The following is a 21,910-nucleotide window of genomic DNA, read 5'->3' as shown; positions in this document are numbered from 1 at the left end:
TGCATCTCTTTTGCATAAATTTTTGTTTCATCTTTACTTTTTTTTTAAAAGTAGGCTGTGGTAGATTTTTAACAAACATATTTCATAGTATATTAAAAATCTCTTAACCTGTTCCTCTGTACTCCTCTTGTGTATGTGTATGCTATATTTTGAGACTTATTCTAGGGTCATTTATTGATAGACAACACTGCATCCCAGAGCTGAGTTCGTGTGGCCGTTAGTGCTACCTCACAGCTAAATGAGAAATACTCTTGTTGGATACTGCACGAGAGGGTTGTGAGTTCCGGACATTAGGTGCCTGACTTTTTCTCTCTGTAGCTCAACAGAGCATTTCAAGAGGAGGACTCCCCGGCTACTTTTTACTGTATCAGCATGCAGTGGTTTAGAGAATGGGAGAGTTTTGTAAAGGGTAAGGATGGAGGTAAGTGGCTAACTGAAAGCTTATTAGCCAGTTCTTTTGTTTATTAATTTTATGAATATTGGATATACACCAGTGAACAATAAAAGACCCATGCTGTCAGGCAACCCCCATTCTATTTATGGCCTTATTGCTATAAACTATATCACTATTAATCATGCCAAGAATAAAAAAAAAAAACTGAACAAATTTTGTTTTTGAGAGATGGGCTGGCTTAGCAGTTAAGAGCACTTGTTTCTTCTTAGGGATCTGACTCCAATTCTCAGTCTCTACAGCAGGCAAGAGTATTAGCACCTGGAACTCCAGCTCCAGAAGATCAGACACTCGCCAGTGTCCACTGGCACTGACGGGCACACTTATTCCATACACACAGTCTCAATGTTGAAAAACTTTAGAGGCAGGTGGATCTTTTGAGTCCAAGGCCAGCCTGGTCTATAACAGAGATACTGTCTCAAGAAAAAGAAAAACAACAACAAACCCCCCACCCCATGGAATGGAAAATTACACTTTATCCACTACAATGTGGACTTTTAAAAAATATTTATATATGATAATCACTTGAATGAAAGGCATGATGATACATGCCTTTAATCCTGGTCCTGGGGAGGCAAAAGCAAGCAGATTTATGTGAGTTCAAGGTCAGCCTCTTCTGCATAGCCAGTTTCAGGTCAGCCAGGACTAGTTAGTGAGAATCTACTTTAATACTACTATTGCTATTAATAATAATAATGGTTAAAAATAAGATATTCTTGATATGGTGTTATTTGCAAAAAAAAAGTATATTGTTTCAATCCCTTGGGTAGGTTTGTTTTATGTTTCAAGTCAGCATACAAAGTGATGGATTTATTTCAGATGCAGATGGTATTATACTTTGTTTTACTTCCCCCACTGCCCTCAACTATGTTATTTAAACAGTGTATCATGCAGAACAAAACATCACAGATATTAAAACCATATGTCTATTTTTCTGTAAGATTAGTCATTTCTCTTCCTCATGCCTGTTGGGAGCTTTTGAGAATGGATTAAGTACTGTACTTTCATATGCAAAGAAAAATGGACATTTCATTCTATGTTTTGGTTAAAAACCAAATTTGGAACTGTTTGGGAGGGTTTTTTTGTTTTTATTTTTAAGCTTATTAAAGAGTTGTTTGTTAAAGGGCTGTAGTAGTAACGAAATAGTTTGATCTACCATTCCCAAACAAGTGGTTTTTCTAGAAGACTGGAGAGTGGGCTCACTGGTTAGGAGTACTGGCTGCTCTTCCAAAGGACTTGGGTTCAATTCCCAGCACCCACAACTGTATCTCCAGTTCCACAGTATCTGACACCATCACATACACATACAATAGCACCAGTGTACACAACATAAAACATTAATCATTAAAAATAAATTGTTTCCATTAAACTTTGGTGCTGAGCAACATCTCACTTTTCTTGGTTGTTCGGGGTCAGATGAAATCTCCAAAGCTGAAAAGATACTAAGAACCGATGATATTTGACTAGTTCTCGGTAATTTCAGGTATAAAGTTATGTAGTTCTTTGCTGCATTGTTTTTGGAAGTGGACATGTTATAATCTTTTTATCCTTTTGACTTAGATCCCCCAGGTCCAATCGACAACACTAAGATTGCGGTTACTAAATGTGGCAATGTGATGCTCAAGCAAGGTAAGTTTAAGAAACACAGGATTTCTCAGTGTTGTGAGGCAAGGTGTCATGGCCTCTAGGCTGTCCTTGAATGTAGCTGAGAGGCTTTAACTTGTGATCTTTTCTGTCTTTTCCTCCCAACTGTTGGTATTACGGGTGTGTACCATCATGCTTTAATATTGAAACTTTTGTTAATGAGTTCTTATTAAAAAAAAATAACCAGCAATTATGTAACTTATTTACCTAGTTCAGAAATGGTCAGGCTTACAGTAAAAGAAAGGGTAAAAATTTCTTATTTTTAGGAAGGTTTTAGGGTTGTGGGTAGGAGCTTGGAAAGTGGATCTCTAGACATTTGGAAACAGACTCCATATTGTTTTTTATAGCATACAAGCTGATAATCTGAAGGTTTCAGAATTCTCAGTCCTCTGTAGAGGATTTCTGTTGGATATACTGTAAAAGCTATATTAAGATTCATGTTTGTAAATATCATTCTTTTTGCATACATACAATTTTAGGAGCAGACTCTGGTCAAATTTCAGAAGAAACATGGAATTTCCTGCAGTCTATATATGGTGGGGGGCCTGAAGTTATCCTCCGACCTCCAGTTGTTCATGTTGACCCTGATGTACTCCAAGCAGAGGAAAAGATTGAAGTAGAAACTCGCTCTTTGTAGTTCTGAGGACACAGAGCTCTAATGAGAAGTTATTCTCACTTGATGCACACACATTCAAAACATTCCGCAAAGCATGTTGATTCTCTTGATTTTCATCTTTTTTTTCTCATTTATTCCTTTGTACTGGGCATTATGGAAGGGTATATTAAAATGTTATATAAGTTGGTATATTTAATGCTAAGTAACTTACCAGAATATCTTTCAGTGTACTGTTTTGAAAGAAAAGGGACAGTTCGTAACTAGGTTCTCTGCCCTTTGTTCTACAGGCAGATCCAGCAAACCCTTTGTAGCACTGTAAATACTTTGGCTTCGAAAATGTTCTTATTACTCTAACCAATCATAACTGGCTAAGCTTTTTCATTTCTCCAAAAAACTAATTTAATTGTATATTTTGACATGAATTTGCATAGTAATGAACCTATTTTAAATCCGAGAGTCGTGGTCAGAACATTGTTAATTTCCTAAAGCTCAGGAGACATTAGGTAGGGTGTTACTTCTTTTGCACTGCAGCATATAAAATTGCATATTAAAATTTACAAAATGTCTTTTTTGAATGTAATGGGATGTATTCATTTTCAGTGGAATTTGTTACCAGATATCAGTAAATTATTGCTGCTTATAATGTAAAATGTTAAACTTTAGTTCTGTAGACCTGAATGTTAGTAACAAGAAAAAAACCCTTAGTTTTAGGCCACTTCTATTTTGAGAGCATGAAGTATGGAATGTGTCAAATGAGATTGTTGATAAAGCTGAAACCACTTGCAAAATGATTTTTTAATGAAATGCATAAAGTCTTTTTGAATAATAGAGTATTCACTGCTGTTTGCTTGATCATGTGATGTCAAAAGCTCAACTATATGCAAATACAAACATGCAGGTGACTGAGGGACAGCATTCATGGTGACTTTGCAATATTGTTAAAATTCATTCAATAAAAATAATTCTAAAATGTGTAAACTGAATGTTGAGTTTATTTGATAGACTTTTAGAGAGGTGTAAAGTCTGTTAATATTACTGCCCTCATCATATCTCATTTGAAAGCATAAGCTAGGTAGTTATTTGCTATAACAACATTTATTAAACTCTTTCACAACGGCAGCATGGTGGTTGGCATCTGTCTCCCAGTATCCAGTAGGCTTGGCTGGAGGAACCTAAGTTTGTGGGCTGTGGAACAAGACTGTCTCAAAACAATAGCTAACTATAAATAAAACTTATCAACTGTGGATTTAAAAGATGGTGATTTTCTAACTCTAGCACCCTCACTCATTCTGATGTCGGATGTTACACATGCTGAACACTATCTTATTTTAGTTTGGATATGAACTATCTCTTGTGTCGAAGCACCACCAACTGGGGGGGTCGTGAGGTAGCTGCACCCTGAGGATGTCAGCCTCATACACAGGCTGCATCTTGTCCCTGACCTGTGTATCTTTGTGCCTCCTAGTTGTTTCCTGAGGCTGAACAGCTTTTTTTTTGCCATCATGTTCTGCCTTGTTACAGGTCTAAAAGCAATGGAGTCAGTTGACCATGGGCTAAAACTTGAGCAAAATAAATCTGTCCCTTGTTTTTCTTATTTTGTTACAAGGATCAAAGCTAACAACCACAATGCTTTTTATCACTGAGATATATACACTTCAACTCTAACATTCCTTTTGAGAGACTTATTCAAGTGTTTTTCAACCTGTGAGTAGGAGTGCTTATAGCTCAGTGGAGTGTTCTCTCTTAACTCTTTCTCTCCAAAACTTCATGTAACTCAGGCTGGCCTCAAACTTGCTTCGTAGCCTATAATTCCAGTACTGTGAGGCAGAGGCAGGAAATGAGTTCTAGGATGTGTATGTACACACACACACACACACACACACATATGGATGGAGGGAGGGAAGGGCAGGGAGAGTATTGTAGATCAGCCTTGACTATAGAAGCTTGCCTCAGCGAAATGCCTGTTTTGCCAACAAATGTATGGGTTGGGTTTCTCTCTTATGTTTACATATTAGTGCCGGGTGGTGGTGGCGCACACCTTTAATCCCAACACTCGGGAGGCAGAGGCAGGCAGATTTTTGAGTTCGAGGCCAGCCTGGTCTACAAAGTGAGTTCCAGGATAGCCAGGGATATACAGAGTAACCCTGTCTCGAAAAACCAAAACAAAACAAAAAGTTTGCATGTTAGTGCAGTGGTACCTACCATTCCCACGGGTGGTCCAGGTAAATGACAGGACCTTTATCATTACAACCATCACTTCTCTTGGAAACAGATGACACAGTCTAATAATGGTGCGCGAGAGTGTGTGTGTGTGTGTGGCTGGCTAGACAATGCTCCCAGCAGCAGATAAATTCTGACCATCCCAATAGTAGCTAGCCTATGCAGGCAGCATATTGCCTGGCTGGGAAATCCTGTTATTTTTATATCTGTGCCTATTGCAAGTCCAACACAGTTCAATAAAAACAATGGGAGGGTGTGCTGTGGTGAGGCCTTATAGACGCCACTACTAGGAAAATTAAGGCAATGGAGAGCAGTGTCTCTAAAACACAAGATGGCAGGTGTGATTGTCAGTATAACTGGTGTCCTTTGTTTTGGAGCAGATATTACTCTGAGTTGAATTGGAGACAACCAAATACAAGTCCACTTCTATGATCTAATAACTTACGAGCCATTGAAAAGAAACCACACATACCCACTTCCTTGGAAAAACAAAACTGCTCCAGCTAAGGAAAACAAAGGCACTGAAGCCATACTTCCCAGTTGCGAAGAGCCCCAGTTAATGGATTCTACCAGTGGACTTGGTATTTTTGGAACACAATCTAATAGCCAAAGGGTTGCATGAGCGTCCCCACAACTCAGAAGTGGTGGCCTATGGTGCTATCAACCCAGAGGAAATACTTACCCCTGTAACTGAAGGCGAGCATTACTTTGCTGCACTGCTAATACTGTATATTTGAAGGGCGGTGTTATGGATTGAATTCAGAGCTTCACGTAGTTCCGGTAAGCACAGGCTGAGCTACATAAATAACCAGTTTTCACTATGGGTTGAGCCATACTTGGTGCTGGACACATTTGTGGGCAAAAGCTAAGAGAAAAGACGCCCTGCCTTTAAAGAGACTGCATTCTTGGCCGGTAGTGCTGTTTAAAGGTACGGAAAATAAAAGCGGTGGAGAAGGTGTACTCTGATGGGACAGCCGAGGAGTCGCGGTGGAGCTGGGGAAGTGTCCTGCCCTGGGGAGGGAGGTGAGCAAAGGCTGGAGAGATGGGCGCTTGCGTACTGAGAGGTAGTCCGGGGCGTCGTGCGGAAAGCGTCGCGGGGCCGCGACGGTCTCGGGTCCCGGGGCCAGGCAAGGTCGGGAGGCGAGCATCTCCGGGAAGGTAGAGCGGATCACAGCACGCAGCGGGCCGGGCCGGTGAATCCTCCCGCCGGCCGGGGAGGGATCGCTGCAGCGGCCGCGGCCACCAGTAGGTGGCGCGCCGAGTGCCCGGCTCCCAGCGTCTCAGAGCCGAGGAAGGAGGGGACCGGAAGGAGCCGCCGCTGCTGCGGGAAGTGGAGGAGCGGGAGGCGGGGACCCACCTGGAAGCGCCGCGGCGCCGCTGTGGAGCTTCCTGCGGCGGAGGGCGCTGGAGCCAGTGCGGCGGCCGGCGGCGGCCACGCGGGCGGCGCCTCCCGGAGCGGCCCGCCCCACGCGAGAGGTAAGCGGGATCCCCGGGGCGCGTGGCGGGGCCGGCGCAAGGGCGGGAGCGGAGCGCGGAGGGAAAGGCGCGCGCGGGGCCGGAGCCCTTCGGAGCCAGCGAGCGCCGGGAGGGGGTGGCCGAGGCGGCGCCCCCACGTGGGCCGGGCGCGCGCGTTCGCGGCTGAGGGGGCGGGGAGGCCTGCGGAGGCGCGGGGCGCGCGCCCGGGGCTCACGTGACGGCCACGTGACCGGAGGCCAGGCCGGCTGAGGTCGAGCGCGGTCCTCCGTGGCGTCCGGAGGGCGGCAGAGGGCTGAGTTTGGCTTCCCGCCCTTCCTTCTCCCCTCAGAGGAGGAATCCAGGGCGGGGAAGGCTTGCCTCTCCTCCCGTCTGCCCGCGGCCTCCCAGTGCCAGGACGAAGCACACTGTTCAAAGTCCCGAAGTAGTGATTAGCTTCCCCCACGCCTCCATGTTGGCTCCAGCGCACGCCCGCCCGCGAGATGCCAGCGGGTCGGTATCGCGAGATCTCCGGGCTCTCGCGGGACCTGGTTGGCAGAGCGGTTGCGCTGGATGGCGGAGCCCCGGGTTCCCGGGGCCCTGGGACCAGTAACTCTTTTCCTGCAGGCAAGTTGTCGGGGAGGGGCCGGGGCGCGCGCCCGGGCGCCGGGAGCCCTCGTGCGCGCGCCTCGCCGTCGCCTGCGGCCGTGCAGAGCGGCTGTCGTGCGCCGCGCTCCTCCCGCCCCCGGGCGCCCGCCACCTGCGGAGAGCTCCCCGCCGGCCGCTGCCAGCCCGCCCCGCCCGCCGCCGCCCCCTCTGCCCAGTTACCCTCTCTCCACTTTCCTGTCGCCCGTGGCTGCAGAATCTTCCCCCAGTCTCCCAACAGAACGCATAGCATCTCTCGTGTCCGGGCGTCATTTAGCCACCCACTTGTCTATTGGGAAGTTTTCGTCGGCACCCTGGCTGCTGACAGCAACTTTTGGCAGTGTTTGGGAGGCCCCCTCGCCCCTGACAGTACCCGAGGTCAGAATACAATCCTTGTTCTGTACGTGCTGATAAACTCACGTCGGTAGGGATTGGGGTTACCATTTTTGGTATTCTGGGGTGCCGGTTTTGTTTTGCAGAAAATAGTAGTGGATTTGTTTTAATTAAAAATCCCGCTACTTCTTAAATTTGAGGTCATAAGGGTCTTCATGAGTCAATCACTTTTTTCCACTTAGAACAGCCACTCACAAGTCAGTTTACCATATTCGTTTTCATTTCTTTGTATTCAAAAGTATGGAGGCTACACAATCGGGAAACTAGATAGATAATTCATTCGTAGTTATCCTGTCCGCCCCACCCCCTCGCTACGTCTGAGACGGGCATACTATCTGTATCCCCGGATACTCTAAAACTGACTAGGTGGGCCCGGATTCATGGCATTTGCTATCACAGCCAGCACATACCATTTTAAGTTTTTTATCATTTACTTATGTGCCTGTGTATCTTGGATATTGTATGCGTTCAGCTCTCTGTGGAAGCCAGAAGAGGGTGTCTGATCCCCAGGATCTGGTATTACAGGACTTTCTAAACTGTTCAGAGTCTGAACTTTGGACCTCAAGACAGAGCAGCAAGCACTCTTAACCACTATCTGTCTCTTTGAAACTACGAAAGTGTAGTAACTACATACAGAAAGGTAGAGTAAAATGCTCTTTATTCTGTTTTACAAACTTCTCAGTTTTCTACCCTGAACCTGATCATTTTGTGGTCCGTGCTTTGTCCTAAGTTGTCAGGGCTAAGTTGGAGGGCTGATTTGGTAATAAACTTTCATAGCATTTACAAGCAGCAAATTATCCACTAGATAAAATTATATAGTGTTAGATCTGTTGTCAGGACTCAAGTGTAGATAACTTGGTAGTATATACTGAAAGTATCTAATAGCTCCAATAATAGAGCTTTTGTTTGTTTTTGCAGTGGAAATGTTCTAGGGTGCTGGTAGCTTTGCACACAGAAAGTTCTTTTAAAACAAAGATTTAAGGAAACTTACAGTTTTATAATTTTTAATACTTATGTAAGTATCAATTATGCATTCTAAACCAAAAACATACCTATGGATGTTAGTTCTTTTAAAATTTTGACCCTGAGTTTTAAAAAGATGCTTATTTATGTGTTGTGGTCAAGGAGGCCTTGAGGGTCAGAAAAGGATTGTCAACCGTGCCTGGAGTTACAGGTGGTTGTTGTGCGCTGCTATGTGGGTGCTTGGAACCAGAGGATCCTCTGAAGAGCTTAGCTCTTAGCACCTCTTAGCTGCTAAGGTGTCTCTTCTATCCCCTCAGAGTAGCAGTTTAATCCAATCACTAGAACGATAAACACCAGTAATTAATACAAACATCTGCTTACATTAGGAGCACTAAGTGTCATTTTTGTCATTACTCCTCTGAAAAAACATAGCAGTGATAGAATTCTATTTAAAAATTCAAAAAGCTAGGTAATGTAGCTCATGCTGTACTGGAACTTAGTGATCCTCTAGAATTGAGAGGCAGCAGGCAGTCACCATTTATATATTTACTAGACAGGGTGCATTAAAAAGTAATTGCACAGGACTCCAGTGGTCTTTTCTCTGAGCAGCCCTGGCTGTCCTGCAACTCACTCTGTAGACCAGGCTGGCCTCGAACTCAGAAATCTGCCTGCCTCTGCCTCCCAAGTGCTGGGATTAAAGGCGTGTGCCACCACACCCGTCCTTGTTTGCTTTTTAAATTAGTCTGTGCTGGTAGGAAGATTGAGGACAGACATGTTGAGTTATAATATGGAGAAGATGAAAGGAATATAGGCTGACAGTGGAGCTATACATGTTAAAGTTAGGGATGCAGAGAGGTCCGGGTAGGCAAGTCCGTTGACCTTGAATTGATCAGTTAGGAAAGAGTAGGAGAGACAAGTTAGTTGTTCTTTTGGGAGAGGGGCTATTTGTTTTGGGACAGGCTCTTACTGTATAGCCTGGCTAGCCTGCTGTCTGTATGCAGACTGTGCTGGCTTTGAACTCCTGGCTTTGAACTCCTTTCCACCTCTGACTTTAAAGGGTTGTGAATAGAGTGTACCACAGATACCCAACTCTTAAATGTCTCTTAGACTGTTGTATAGGTCACCTTCAGATGACACTAGATACCACTTGTACTGCAGGTCAGCAGGTGAGTGACATTCTGTGGATTCCTTCATAATCTATGGAGCTGGATTTGGTAGTGTATGCTTTTACACCCAGCATGCAGAGAGTGAGGAAGGAGCATTACTGAGTTTTAGACTAAACAGCTTTAATGCCTACATAGTGAGTTCAAAGCCATCCTGGGTATGAGTGAAACCCAATGTCACATACGTAAGGGAGAAAAAGAAAAATCAGCAATCATTTGGAAGTCACACTTTTCAATTGTTTCTGCAAAGCTATCCACCTAAAATTTGCATAATAATGATTGGTTTGTTGTGTGGGTTAGAGATTCTCCTTTGGAGGTGGTGGTGCAGGACTTTAAACCCAGCACTTGGGAGTGGGGGGGGGGGGGATCTGCATATGAGGCCAACCTGGTCTACTGATTGAGTTCAAGGGCAGCTCTGCAGAGAAACCAGTCCTCAAAAACAACAAAAGAACTTTGTTCTACAAACTGTTTTTGGTGGTGAGTTTTGTAGATTACCAATCTTTTACAAGTAATTTACTTTGAGGTTGAGAAGAGAATCAAGGAAGAGGAGAAAAGTGTCTTGCATGGAATGGTTCATACAGTTTATAGTAAAGTACATGGTGAAAAGCTGTTGCAGGGGCTTTAAGAGAAAACTGATTTCAAATAAAAGTTCTGTCTGGGGTTAAACTATAAGTAACAATGGAGTGTTAGGATGTCTTTGGCAGCATTTAGTATAATTGTGATACATTTTTGTATAACTTTCTGTAATTAAAACTCTGGTAACCGTTTGGTTCCAGACCTCTAGGCAGGTACTGAGGTGCACATTTTACGCACCCTCCAAATCCTCCCAGTGTCCCTCAGTCCCTGCCTGCCTTACCCTGCCCCGACCTTGAACTTTCCAGCCCTTCCCCCAGGCTCTCCTCTATATTATCTAGACTTTGTGGTATTCCTCTTCTCTCGGTGGGGGCACCCTTTCTGTCTTTCTCTCTCCCTGTCCCATTTTCTTTATGGCGAGTTCCCTGGCCTCAGTCCTTGGGGCCAGTGAACTCTGCCTGAGAGCAGCTTCCCAATAAACCTGCCTTTAATATAATCTAATCTGACTTGAATTGGCTCATTTCCGTAACCACTGCCATACTAGAAAAAAGTATGATATGTGTATCAGTCTACATTGCAAAGTCCCAAAGGTGTGTGTGGGTTTTGAAACTGGCTGTCTGGACTTGACATTTTTGCTTGACACTGCACTTCTTACCTTTCTGTTGTTTTCTGCCTCCTTCCTGTAGGATTGTATAATGATTTCTACCCTGTCAGATAAGTGAGTTGTACACCTTTCCCTGAGGACCGACCCACTGTTGCCCGACAGGTCAGGCTGGTTATTTAGTCCTACCCCTCCCACTTTGTGCAACACTGGGGATTGAATCTAGGACCTCAGGCCTCCTAGGGAAGCATCCTACTGCACTGTATAATTCAGTTTTTACCTCTTCCTGCCTTCTTGTGTTTTGAGGCAGAGCTTCCACAGGAGGCTGGCCTAGAGCTCTATTTCCTCCACCGCCCAAGAGATGGGTCTATTGGTGTGTCCCACTATGTCTTGTTTTATTTTGGCTTTTCAAGATGAGGTTTCTTTGTGGCTTTGTGTCTTGTCTTTTTTTTTTTTTTCCTTTATTTTTATTTTTTATTTTGTTGTACATATTTTATTTATTTATTTTTTAATTTTTAATATTTTTATTACGTATTTTCCTCAATTACATTTCCAATGCTATCCCAAAAGTCCCCCATACCCCCCCCCCCCCACTTCCCTACCCACCCATTCCCATTCTTTTGGCCCTGGCATTCCCCTGTATTGGGGCATATAAAGTATGCAAGTCCAATGGGCCTCTCTTTCCAGTGATGGCCGACTAGGCCATCTTTTGATACATATGCAGCTAGAGACAAGAGCTCCGGGGTACTGGTTAGTTCATCATGTTGTTCCCCCTATAGGGTTGCATATCCCTTTAACTCCTTGGGTACTTTCTCTAGCTTCTCCATTGGGAGCCCTGTGATCCATCCAATAGCTGACTGTGAGCATCCACTTCTGTGTTTGCTAGGCCCCGGCATAGTCTCACAAGAGACAGCTATATCTGGGTCCTTTCAGCAAAATCTTGCTAGTGTATGCAATGGTGTCAGCGTTTGGAAGCTGATTATGGGATGGATCCCTGGATATGGCAGTCTCTAGATGGTCCATCCTTTCATCACAGCTCCAAACTTTGTCTGTATAACTCCTTCCATGGGTGTTTTGTTCCCAATTCTAAGAAGGGGCATAGTGTCCACACTTTGGTCTTCATTCTTCTTGAGTTTCATGCGTTTAGCAAATTGTATCTTGTATCTTGGGTATCCTAAGTTTTGGGCTAATATCCACTTATCAGTGAATACATATTGTGTGAGTTCCTTTGTGATTGTGTTACCTCACTCAAGATGATGCCCTCCAGGTCCATCCATTTGGCTAGGAATTTCATAAATTCATTCTTTTTAATAGCTGAGTAGTACTCCATTGTGTAAATGTACCATCATTTCTGTATCCATTCCTCTGTTGAGGGGCATCTGGGTTCTTTCCAGCTTCTGGCTATTATAAATAAGGCTGCTATGAACATAGTGGAGCATGTGTCCTTCTTACTGGTTGGGACATCTTCTGGATATATGCCCAGGAGAGGTATTGCTGGATCCTCCGGTAGTACTATGTCCAATTTTCTGAGGAACCGCCAGACTGATTTCCAGAGTGGTTGTACAAGCTTGCAATCCCACCAACAATGGAGGAGTGTTCCTCTTTCTCCACATCCTCGCCAGCATCTGCTGTCACCTGAATTTTTGATCTTAGCCATTCTGACTGGTGTGAGGTGGAATCTCAGGGTTGTTTTGATTTGCATTTCCCTGATGATTAAGGATGTTGAACATTTTTTCAGGTGCTTCTCTGCCATTCGGTATTCCTCAGGTGAGAATTCTTTGTTTTGCCTTCTTGTGTTTTGAGGCAGAGCTTCCACAGGAGGCTGGCCTAGAGCTCTATTTCCTCCACCGCCCAAGAGATGGGTCTATTGGTGTGTCCCACTATGTCTTGTTTTATTTTGGCTTTTCAAGATGAGGTTTCTTTGTGGCTTTGTGTCTTGTCTTTTTTAAGCCTAGTGTTTTTAAACACTACATTTCCTCATCTAACATTTATTGAGAAAAGTGAACTCAGTCATTGGTAACATAATAGAGATTTTCTATGTCTTCAAAGTCGTTGGTAACCCAAGTACTCCCATGCAGCCCTTCATGAGAGAGAGAGAGAGAGAGAGAGAGAGAGAGAGAGAGAGAGAGAGAGGGAGAGGGAGAGAGAGAGGGGGGGGGTCTTGTTATGGAGATGTTACTCGACAGTTTCAGGGCAGTTGGCTGGTTCTACCTGGATCTACCAGGTAGATTGAATTCAGATTGTTAGACTTGATGGCCCATTTAGTTGTCTTCTAGTTGATTAGAAGTTCAATAAATAGACCCTGTTACACTCTTTCTTTTTCCCTCCTCTCCTTCCTTTTCTTTTTGTACTTAGGGTCAACCTTTGTACCTTGTACATCCTAGTGCTGTACCTAGCATTCAGCTAAATTCCCTAGCCTAAGTTTGATTTTCTTCTAATTTAGCAGTTAGAAATCAAGTTTATGAATTTCATAAATGAAGAGATTATTCTTTGGGTTCATTTACATGGCTGTATTGTCAAGATTACTTTCTTAGAAAAGATCTGTGTTGTGTGAAATTACTTTATTAATATCTCTTTAAGAACTTTGTGATTACTTCCGTTAGGTCTCAGAAACCCAGTACAAATGGCAAGCTGAGGTGCCTATTTAACACTTTAAAGCCGACTTTGTCCTTAATGTTCTTTCATCAGCCTCCTGTCCCTACAGGTCACAGAGTGTGGCCATCTTCATACTCTGTCCCATACCCTAAACTTCTTCAGCCCTTCCACCTTTAGCTGTCCTTCCTGATAGAACCTAGTCATTTTGGTTACCCGTCTTTTTGTATGCCCTTTACCCTCTTGGTCTCCTGGTCTTCTGTCTCCTGCCCTCCCCCCAACTCCTCGCTGGCCCCGCTCAGGGTTATGTTCACCCTGGATGCTCCCAGATGTCTCTGCCTGACTATGTATATAAATTTTCTTCTCCACCATGCCTAGGAACAGTCATTTTGTTTCTTTTTATATTCATTCCATCTCCAACACATGCATGCACACTGTCCCTTACTCTGTCCAGACAGTGTCTCATGTATTCTAGGCTGGCCTTGAACTTGCTACAGTACCCATAAGGTTGGTTTTAAATTCTTGAACCTCCTTCATCCTCTCCCTAAGTGCTAGGATTGGGAGCCTGTGCTTCCACACTTAGAACTGTAATGCTTTTCTGTACTGACTCTAAGCTTCTTCACTCCAGACCTAACATCTTCCCACCCACCAGGCCTCCTACATGCTAGGTCAGTGCTCTACCATGTAGTCTCCTCCCACCCCCACCCCCATACATTTAATACACTTAGAGTTCTTAACTTGAACTGTTCCCACCAAATATAAACTTGTGTTGTTTTTACAGTAATGTTTCCTTGCTTTGGGAGAGATTTTGTTTTGTCTTTGCCATGATTTTTTTAAACTTGTAAAGGTGGTTAAGTGTCATAAGCATGGAGAATTTTCCCAAATGCACAGCAGAGTGGCTTTGCATAGAATGGGAAACCCATCCTCCTAGCTATTAATCATCCTTCCCTTACCCCAGGGAAACCCCGGACATGTGATATCTTGTTTGCTTCTCAGCATAGAATCTTGCAACATGTGCTTTATTGTGTTTAGCTTTTTTACTCAACATTGTGAGAATCATCTGTTTTATCTCCACTTCGTTTTGTGGCCTGAGGAAGTATAGGGATCTCAGCACTAACTCAGATAGTTCTCTCACGAATGTTCCAGTTCAAGAAGTAGGAGAGCAGCCAAAGAAAAGCTGCATTGCACTGGTAGAATAGACTTGTTTTAGCGTCGTTTAAGAGCCGCACAGTTTTAGTTTGGTCATTAACACCTTACACCAGTACCTCAGCTACTCCAACTTCATTTTGTGTTAAAGGTTTGAGTTGAGCATTCCGGACTAGTTAGTGCCTCTTCATTTGGTTGCTTGCTTTACATTCTTGGAATTCCGCAGGTACTGGTGATTCTTGTGTCAGTTTGGGGGTTGTTTGTAGAATCTTCAGTTATTATAAAGTCTGTTGGAAGATTCCACTAAGAAAAGACCTAATTTAAATTAAAGCTGTTCTCCATTCAGAATGTTTAGGTACCTAGTAGTGTGCAGATTATAAAGTCACATTGTAAACTGCTATACAAATGTGAATTACCTGAGACCCTTACCCAGTTGGTATCTCTTTCTGACTGAATGATATAAATGAAACTTTCTTAGCAAAAATTCTATATATTCTACCACTTCGCTTTGTTTGTTTGTTTTTTGAGACAGGGTTTCTCTGTATAGCCCTGGCTGTCCTGGAACTCATTCTGTAGACCAGGTTGGCTGGAATCCGCCTGCCTCTGCCTCCCCAGTGTTGGGATTAAAGGTGTGCACCACCATCGCCCGGCTGCTTTTTAAAATTTAAAATTGTTGAGAAAGATTTGTTACTGTGGTTTTACACTTATTTCAAGCTTTCTTAATTGCTGAGCTCTGGTTTTGCCGGGACATTTAGGAGAACATTATGCTATGGGTAATGGAGGACAGTGAGTTGTGATTGTTAGTTAGTTAGCATTCTTGATAAATAAATGTATGTGCTTGTGTGTTACTAGTGATGAAGCCCTGGGTCTTGAGCAAATAGGCTTCTATTCATCTATAGTGCATCAATAAATGCCTTTTGCAGGGGCCTGTGCGTGTGTCCCTGTCCGTCTGTCCATCTGTCTGTCTGTCTGTCTTGTATATGCCTCATTTGCCCAGGATGGTCTCAAGCTCATTATGTAGCTGAGGATAACTTTGAACTCCCGATCCTTCTGCCTCCACCTCTCAAATGCTGAGATTCCAATGCTGCTTGGCCCACAAAAGCTGGCGTTGTTGAATAGTCAGAGCATTTGCCACTGACCTTAGCTACTTGCATACTTTTCTGTTAGCTGCCTTTGAACAAAGAAGTTTTGATTAATTTGTAACTATAAGGCACAGGCTCTTGTGGTTTGCTATGCTTCATAAACCACTTCAAAGGTTGTTTTGTTTTACTTTGGTTTTGAGGCAGGATTTCATTAGCTAATCCCAGATGGTTCTGAACAGAAAATCTTTCTGCCCCAAATGACCAAATGCTGGATCATGGTGTGTACCACTGCATCATGCTTGGTTTGAGTTTTGTTGTTTTGATTTTTAAGACAAGGTATCTCTAGGCACCCAGACTAACCTCAAGGTCAGGGTGTTCTTTGTCAGCCATCCATATACCTCGCTGAGGTGACAGAACTGCCATGGTCAGTGTTTAGGGCAGAGAGACAGGCACAGCCACCTGAGGAGCTCCCCACTGAACCATGGGTTGTAGCTCCGACACCGAGTTCAGGAATTTCAGGACTAGCTAATGAAACAGTTGTAAATTTGATTAAAGATAGTTTATTTCAACAGAGGCTTCAGTGTGAGAGAGGCCAAAAAGAGATACCCAGAAGAAAGCAAAGCAAGGTACCCTGGAGTGTGGAGCACATGCCTGTGGCTTCTCCTAGCTGAGGCCCTGGCTTTTGTAGGACTTTGGTTTAATTGAATGTTACTATCTTATCACTGGTTTGCCCTTGAAGCATCTAATAGGATTATAATTGTTAAACTAGAAGTCTAGTCCCACAGGTAATGGGAAAATAGGTTATCTTTACTGTTAATAGTTTTTTTTTCTTAGCTTTATTTTATGTGTATGAATACCTGGTCCTGGAAGCCAAAGAGGGTATCAGATACCATGTGGATGCTGGGAATTGAACCCAGGTCCTCTGGAAGAGCAGTCAGTACCCTTAACCTTAACTACTAATCTATCTCTCCAGCCCCTATTGTAAACTGTTCTCTTTGAGAGTCTCTGGCTCTGTCTAGGGAGTGAGGCCTTGCCCAAGGTCCTGTATGTTCAGGTGTCAAGCTTAGGTCATTTTTGTGTCAACATTAAATATCTGTTTATGGAAGATGTGTTGACAGGCCTTTATAGCAGATGCTAGCTGTGCTGGAGCTGCTTCCAGAGTTATTGAGGGCTCCAGGCAGACTCTGCCATGCTTGGCTCCTTCTTTGTTTTCTGTCATGCTTCAGTGCAAGGGGCTCCTTAACACTGAAGTATTTGAAGAAAATGTTTGGCATAATTTTAAGATTTAGTTTGTGAATTAAATAAACAACAATATACTACTAATAAAAATTCTTATAGCTACACTTTTGGTTTTGCTAGTAAATTAAAAGTTGAAAAGAATGGAGACTGGAGCTGGGCGTGGTGGCGCACACCTTTAATTCCAGCACTTTGGAGGCAGAGGCAGGCGGATTTCTGAGTTCGAGGCCAGCCTGGTCTACAGAGTGAGTTCCAGGACAGCCAGGACTACACAGAGAAACCCTGGAGACTGGCGGAAGACTCAGGTGTTGCTCTTGTACCAGGGCTGCACACCTGGGTCACTTTCTAGCTACCATCTCTATCACAGTCATCCCTAACCCCAGCTCCAGGGGGCCTGGCACCCACCCCCCTCGCCTGACCAGTGCAGGCAGCAGGCCAAACACTCAAGCACAGAATACGCTTGTGAAAAAATTATTTTCCCTTTATTCATACTGTGTGTGTGTTCTTTGCCTGTGTGTATGTCTGAGCATCACTTGCATGTAATGCTTACAGAGGCCAGAAGACGATATCTTCTGCATCTGAATTCACAGATGGTTATGAGCGGCCATGTGGGTGTTCTGGAAGAACAGCTAGTGTGCTCTTCTTATACTGCAGAGACATAGCTTCAGCCCCAAATAAAAGGTTGTTTGTTTGTTTGTTTTTTAAGTTTAAGAGAGTTGCTGATGTAGCATGGGTTTTGACCACTGAAGAATTTGGAATTGGCCATGATTGAACACCTGTTTGTGGGCAGTCGGCCCTTTTTATAGTTTTATAGTTTGGGTGGTATAGTATGCACATGGGTTTGAAACCTGAATTTAAATTCTGACTCTAGCCCTATTAGCTCTGTATGTTTAAGCAAATTCCTATGTCTCAAAGCTGTAGCTTCCTTATAAATAAACTTAGTGTGTTCTAGTTGGAATCTGCACCACAAAGGCTTGTGAGTACTGCTGGTTCTGCTTACTGCTGTAGACACGGAGGTTTGTAGTTTGTCACACAGTGGCCTGTTACCCCAAAGCTCATGTTCTTCCACACCACTCACAGCTATAGACTGAGTGTTTCAGTTAATAAGTAGTGCCTGTGTCCCTTTGCAGTTATAGTCGTTCTCAGAAAAATGGATTTCCGAAAGTTGAGTGAAAAGATAGGCAATGACTGAATAGTATGAGCCATCAGTACTGATAGATAACCCTCAGCATACATTACTGAAAGCGACAACATCTGAGTTTAGGAAAGTGTGTGAGTGACCTGCAAACTCTGTAACTTTGTTAGGTGAGGGTGGTGCTGCTGCCTTTGGTTTGCATTGAGCTCTTGGGAGGCAGAGCTAGCCTCATCTACATGAGGAGATAGTTCCAGGCAAGCCAGGGTTACAAAGTGACCTACAAAACCACACAAAACCATGAAACAGCACCTCAAACAGATGAAGTAACAGGCTGGACCAGTAGGATTCCATGTTGGCTGATATGCATTTGCAATGTTGGCCTTCCTTCTGAAAGCTATTTTAGGAAGGTGAGTTTAGGGAAGAACTAGAGAGGTGACTGGTTCTTCCTGCCTCCTCAGAGAATCCCAGTTTGATTTTTCAGTACCAACATCACAGTTCACAGCCACAGATAACACCATGTGTAATCACAGACACATAGGCACATAGGATTAAGAACTTGTAATAATAATGACTTTTTTGTTGTTTTTTTTTTTTGTTTTTTTGAGACAGGGTTTCTCTGTGTAGCCCTGGCTGTCCTGGAACTCACTCTGTAGACCAGGCTGGCCTCAAACTCAGAAATCCACCTGCCTCTGCCTCCCAAGTACTGGGATTAAAGGCGTGTGCCAACATTGCCCAGCTTGTTATTTTTGTTTTATTATATTTTATTAGCTTCCTTTTTTATATTATTAAGGGGAAGTTTTTGATGCGTCAAAAGCAGAATCTGAGAACTATTGAGGAACCCGAGTGTGCTTAGTGGGGCTACAGGGGTGACAAATGCACAGGTGTCTGTTACCTGTAGTAGGTACTAGAAATGGGGTGCTACTTGTTACTGAGTTCTGCGGGGTGTGGGGAAAGGGGACAACTTGGGACCAGTAGTGCTTACTTTGGCTTTTTTGTTTTGTGTACTTAATGTAGAAATTTTGATTAGAAAAGCTTTACAGTTGCTAAGGATTGAACTTAGGTTTGGTACATGCTAGTAGCTTCCTTAGTGCTGGGCTGCACCCCAGCTCACAGAAGTGCTTTTTGTTTGTACGCTATTGTGTTTCTTATTGAAACATGAAACATATGACTCACTTTTGCTTCTTTAACATTTTTTAATTCAATAGAAATTTTCTGTACTTAAAGGTCAGTTTTAGTATTAATACCATCTTCTATTTAATTGTTATAGCTTTGTCTCATTTTTGTTCTTTTCCCAACTGTGATGGTTTGTATATTCTTGGTCCAGGGAGTGGCACCTTTTGGAGTTGTGGCCTTGTTGGAGTAGGTGTGGCCTGGCTGGAGTAGGTGTGTCACTGTGGGTGTGGGTTTAATACTCTCACCTTAGGTGCCTGGAAGTCAGTCTTCTACTAGCAGCCTTTGGATGAAGACACAGATCTCACCTCAGCTCTGCCTGCGCCATGCCTGCCTGGTTACTGCCATGCTCCCACCTTGATGATAATGGGCTGAACCTCTGAACCTGTAAGCCAGCCCCAATTAAATGTTGTTTTTTATAAGACTTGCCTTGGTCATGGTATCTTTTCACAACAGTAAAACCCTAACTAAGACACCAACCATATTCCAAAGTTTTTGAAAATAGAGGTTATCATGGTTTCAGTAACTAGCCAGAAGTCAACCTCTTATCGAAGTTTGCTGCACATAATACTGGGTGGGAATTTAATTAATTTAATGGGCTTCTAAGCAGCTCAATTAAATTTCACTAAGCCCATTCTCTAAGTTGTCTGTAACAGTGACAAGCTTTCCTGGGCTCACATTTCTGCTTTAATCCAACTGGCACTGAGACATTACACAAAGGACTTGAGCTTTCTTATCACTAAGATGAAAATACTCAGAGGATATGGAAGGCAGTGTGTACAGTGCATGAGATGATTCATGTTCTTAGGAAGTGTATGTGCACCTACACATGTGCAAGTGGGCATATACCACCTGTGCCATGGTACCTGTTGTTTCTTTTCACCATTTATGTCCCAAGAATCAAACTCAGGTTATCAGGCTTGATGGCAGGCACCTTTACTCACTGAGCCACCTCCCCAGTGTTTACTCATTTTGAGACAGGGTCTCTCTCACACTATATATTAGACTAGGCTGCCCTCAAACTCTTAGCAAATCCTCCCTCAGCTCCAGGAATGCTAGGATGACAGACATCTCCCAATTCCCATCTAACGTGTTAAGCTGCTGCAGTTCACATGTTGATTGGTACAGGGGTATTCGAGTGATTTGAGGGAGACCCTATTTTTTCTTTCCTAGAGCTTTCTAGGAGGAATCTGAGGAGGAGGTACCATGGCGTGACCCTAGAGAAGGCAGCATCGTAGTGAGGGAGGAGACCTAACCCTTAGAAAGCTTGCTAGAGAAAGTGATATGGGTGTGATGGAAGGCTAGGCCATCATCTGGGGGCGGGGCGGGGCAAGCCTGTGGGTAGAGGGTTTTGCTTACCTGGGGTTCGAGAGATTGAGGGAACTCAGACTGAAGTCTCCAGCCCCACCATATAAAAGTTCTCTCTTAGGTTACATGCTCTCTGACCTTGAGCCATGTCAAGTTAACTCAGTGTGACTTAGCAGAAAACGAGGAATTGTGATGTATATTAACTGAGATCTAGAATACATGTGTATAATAATTATTTAAATCTTTTTGTGAGAGTGTGGTGGGTGAGACAGTTTGTGAGTGGAAGTCACAGCACAAGTTTTCCTCCTGCCAGTAGGTGGGGTGCAGGCGAGCATCTTTTTCTGTTGGGGCATCTCAACTGGCAGGAAACAGTAATATTTGGTATTATGAAATAGAAAAGAGTAGAATGAGATTTCTTAGATGAGAGGCATTTTATGTAGAGAAAGCTACAGAAATAACCCATGCAGGATAAATTGGAGTGAGAAATATTAAAGGCCTGGGGGGCTGAGGGTAGTTTGCTTGAGGTTGGAGGCGTTGGCTGGTAAACTGGCAGTGGTGAGCTGGAGAGGTTACAGAGGACCCTTAGAACAGGCTTTGCCTCAGCCCTGAAGAGCTCAAAGTGCTGATTATCTAATACACAGGCTCATGTGAATGTTGGTAGAAACAGCCATAAATCCTTTTACTAAAATGAAAAGGATGTGAAAGACTCTTCTCATTCTCACCAAAGGTCTAAGTGTGTTCAGATATAAACCTCCCCAGGAGCCTGAAGACACTTGAGGAATACAGAAAATGATGGTGACAAAGTCATTGATAGCCTGAAGGTCTATCTCAGGAGAACTGACCTTTGCAGGAAAGGAAACTTGATTGCTTTCTTCCGAAGCTGGGCATGGTGGAACATGCCTGTAAGCTTCCGGCCTGGAGTCCAGGAAAGAAGAGTAAGCTTGAGGACAACCTGGGCTACCTAGAGAGACTCTGTCTCAAACCGGAACAGCAGTTTACTTTGTGACAGATGCCACCTAACAAGTATAAAGTTAGCTTGAGTATGTGTGTGGTGTTGAGTAGGTTGGGTGGCAGGAAAAAAAACGTTTAAAAAGTTATTTTGGTCTGGCGAGATGGGTTAGCCACAAAAGGCATCTGTTTCCATGTTTGACATTTTAGTTTAATCCCTGGGACCCGTGTAGAAGCAGACATTGTGGCATGTTAGTACCCACACATGTACAGAAAGTCAGTCATTCTCCCAGGTGGTCACTTCCTAGGGTCTTAGTTTGAAACAGAGGGTGCTTTGTAATGCCAACCATTCACACACTTAGGAAAGTGGAACCAAATCGGTATTAGATCTGGAAAGGAAGGTGGCACTGGAGTTTTAATATAATTTGGAGTTTGTATTCATACTGGCAGATAGTTTTCAATATAGACCTAAAGTTTAGGAGGGAAAGACTAACGCTGCCACCTAGTCTTAGGGGAACCTTCAGTAACGAAATTACAGTATAGTTGTAAGAGCAGGCCCAGGATACTCACTG

The 21,910-nt window shown here is 43.6% G+C and overlaps 2 protein-coding genes across 14 annotated transcripts in view; both read left to right on the top strand.

Annotated features, from left to right (window-relative positions):
• The window catches only part of Usp33 (ubiquitin specific peptidase 33), a 46,619-nt gene extending 42,930 nt beyond the window's left edge, over positions 1–3,689 (top strand). For all 6 annotated transcript variants that reach the window (XM_021157261.2, XM_021157259.2, XM_085835393.1 and 3 more), the window contains 3 exons: positions 319–421; positions 2,012–2,080; positions 2,575–3,689. In XM_021157261.2, the coding sequence (XP_021012920.1) occupies positions 319–421; positions 2,012–2,080; positions 2,575–2,732 (330 nt within the window). In that variant the 3' untranslated portion in view covers positions 2,733–3,689. The remainder of the gene's footprint in view (positions 1–318; positions 422–2,011; positions 2,081–2,574) is intronic.
• A 2,588-nt stretch (positions 3,690–6,277) lies between these two features.
• Positions 6,278–21,910, top strand: part of Zzz3 (zinc finger ZZ-type containing 3) — a 64,925-nt gene continuing 49,292 nt past the window's right edge. For 4 of the 8 annotated variants that reach the window (XM_085835384.1, XM_085835391.1, XM_085835390.1 and 1 more), the window contains exon 1: positions 6,808–7,010. The gene's annotated coding sequence lies outside the window, so the exon portion shown is untranslated. Of the gene's footprint in view, positions 6,408–6,807; positions 7,011–7,154; positions 7,407–21,910 lie in introns of those variants that run through there. The other 4 variants (XM_085835386.1, XM_085835385.1, XM_085835389.1 and 1 more) reach the window with 2 other exon arrangements.

The sequence above is a fragment of the Mus caroli genome, unplaced genomic scaffold (assembly GCF_978045245.1).
Source record: "Mus caroli unplaced genomic scaffold, Mus_caroli_1 scaffold_3, whole genome shotgun sequence".
In the NCBI taxonomy this organism is placed as follows: Eukaryota; Metazoa; Chordata; class Mammalia; order Rodentia; family Muridae; genus Mus; species Mus caroli.
This window is presented reverse-complemented; position numbering and strand designations above follow the sequence as displayed.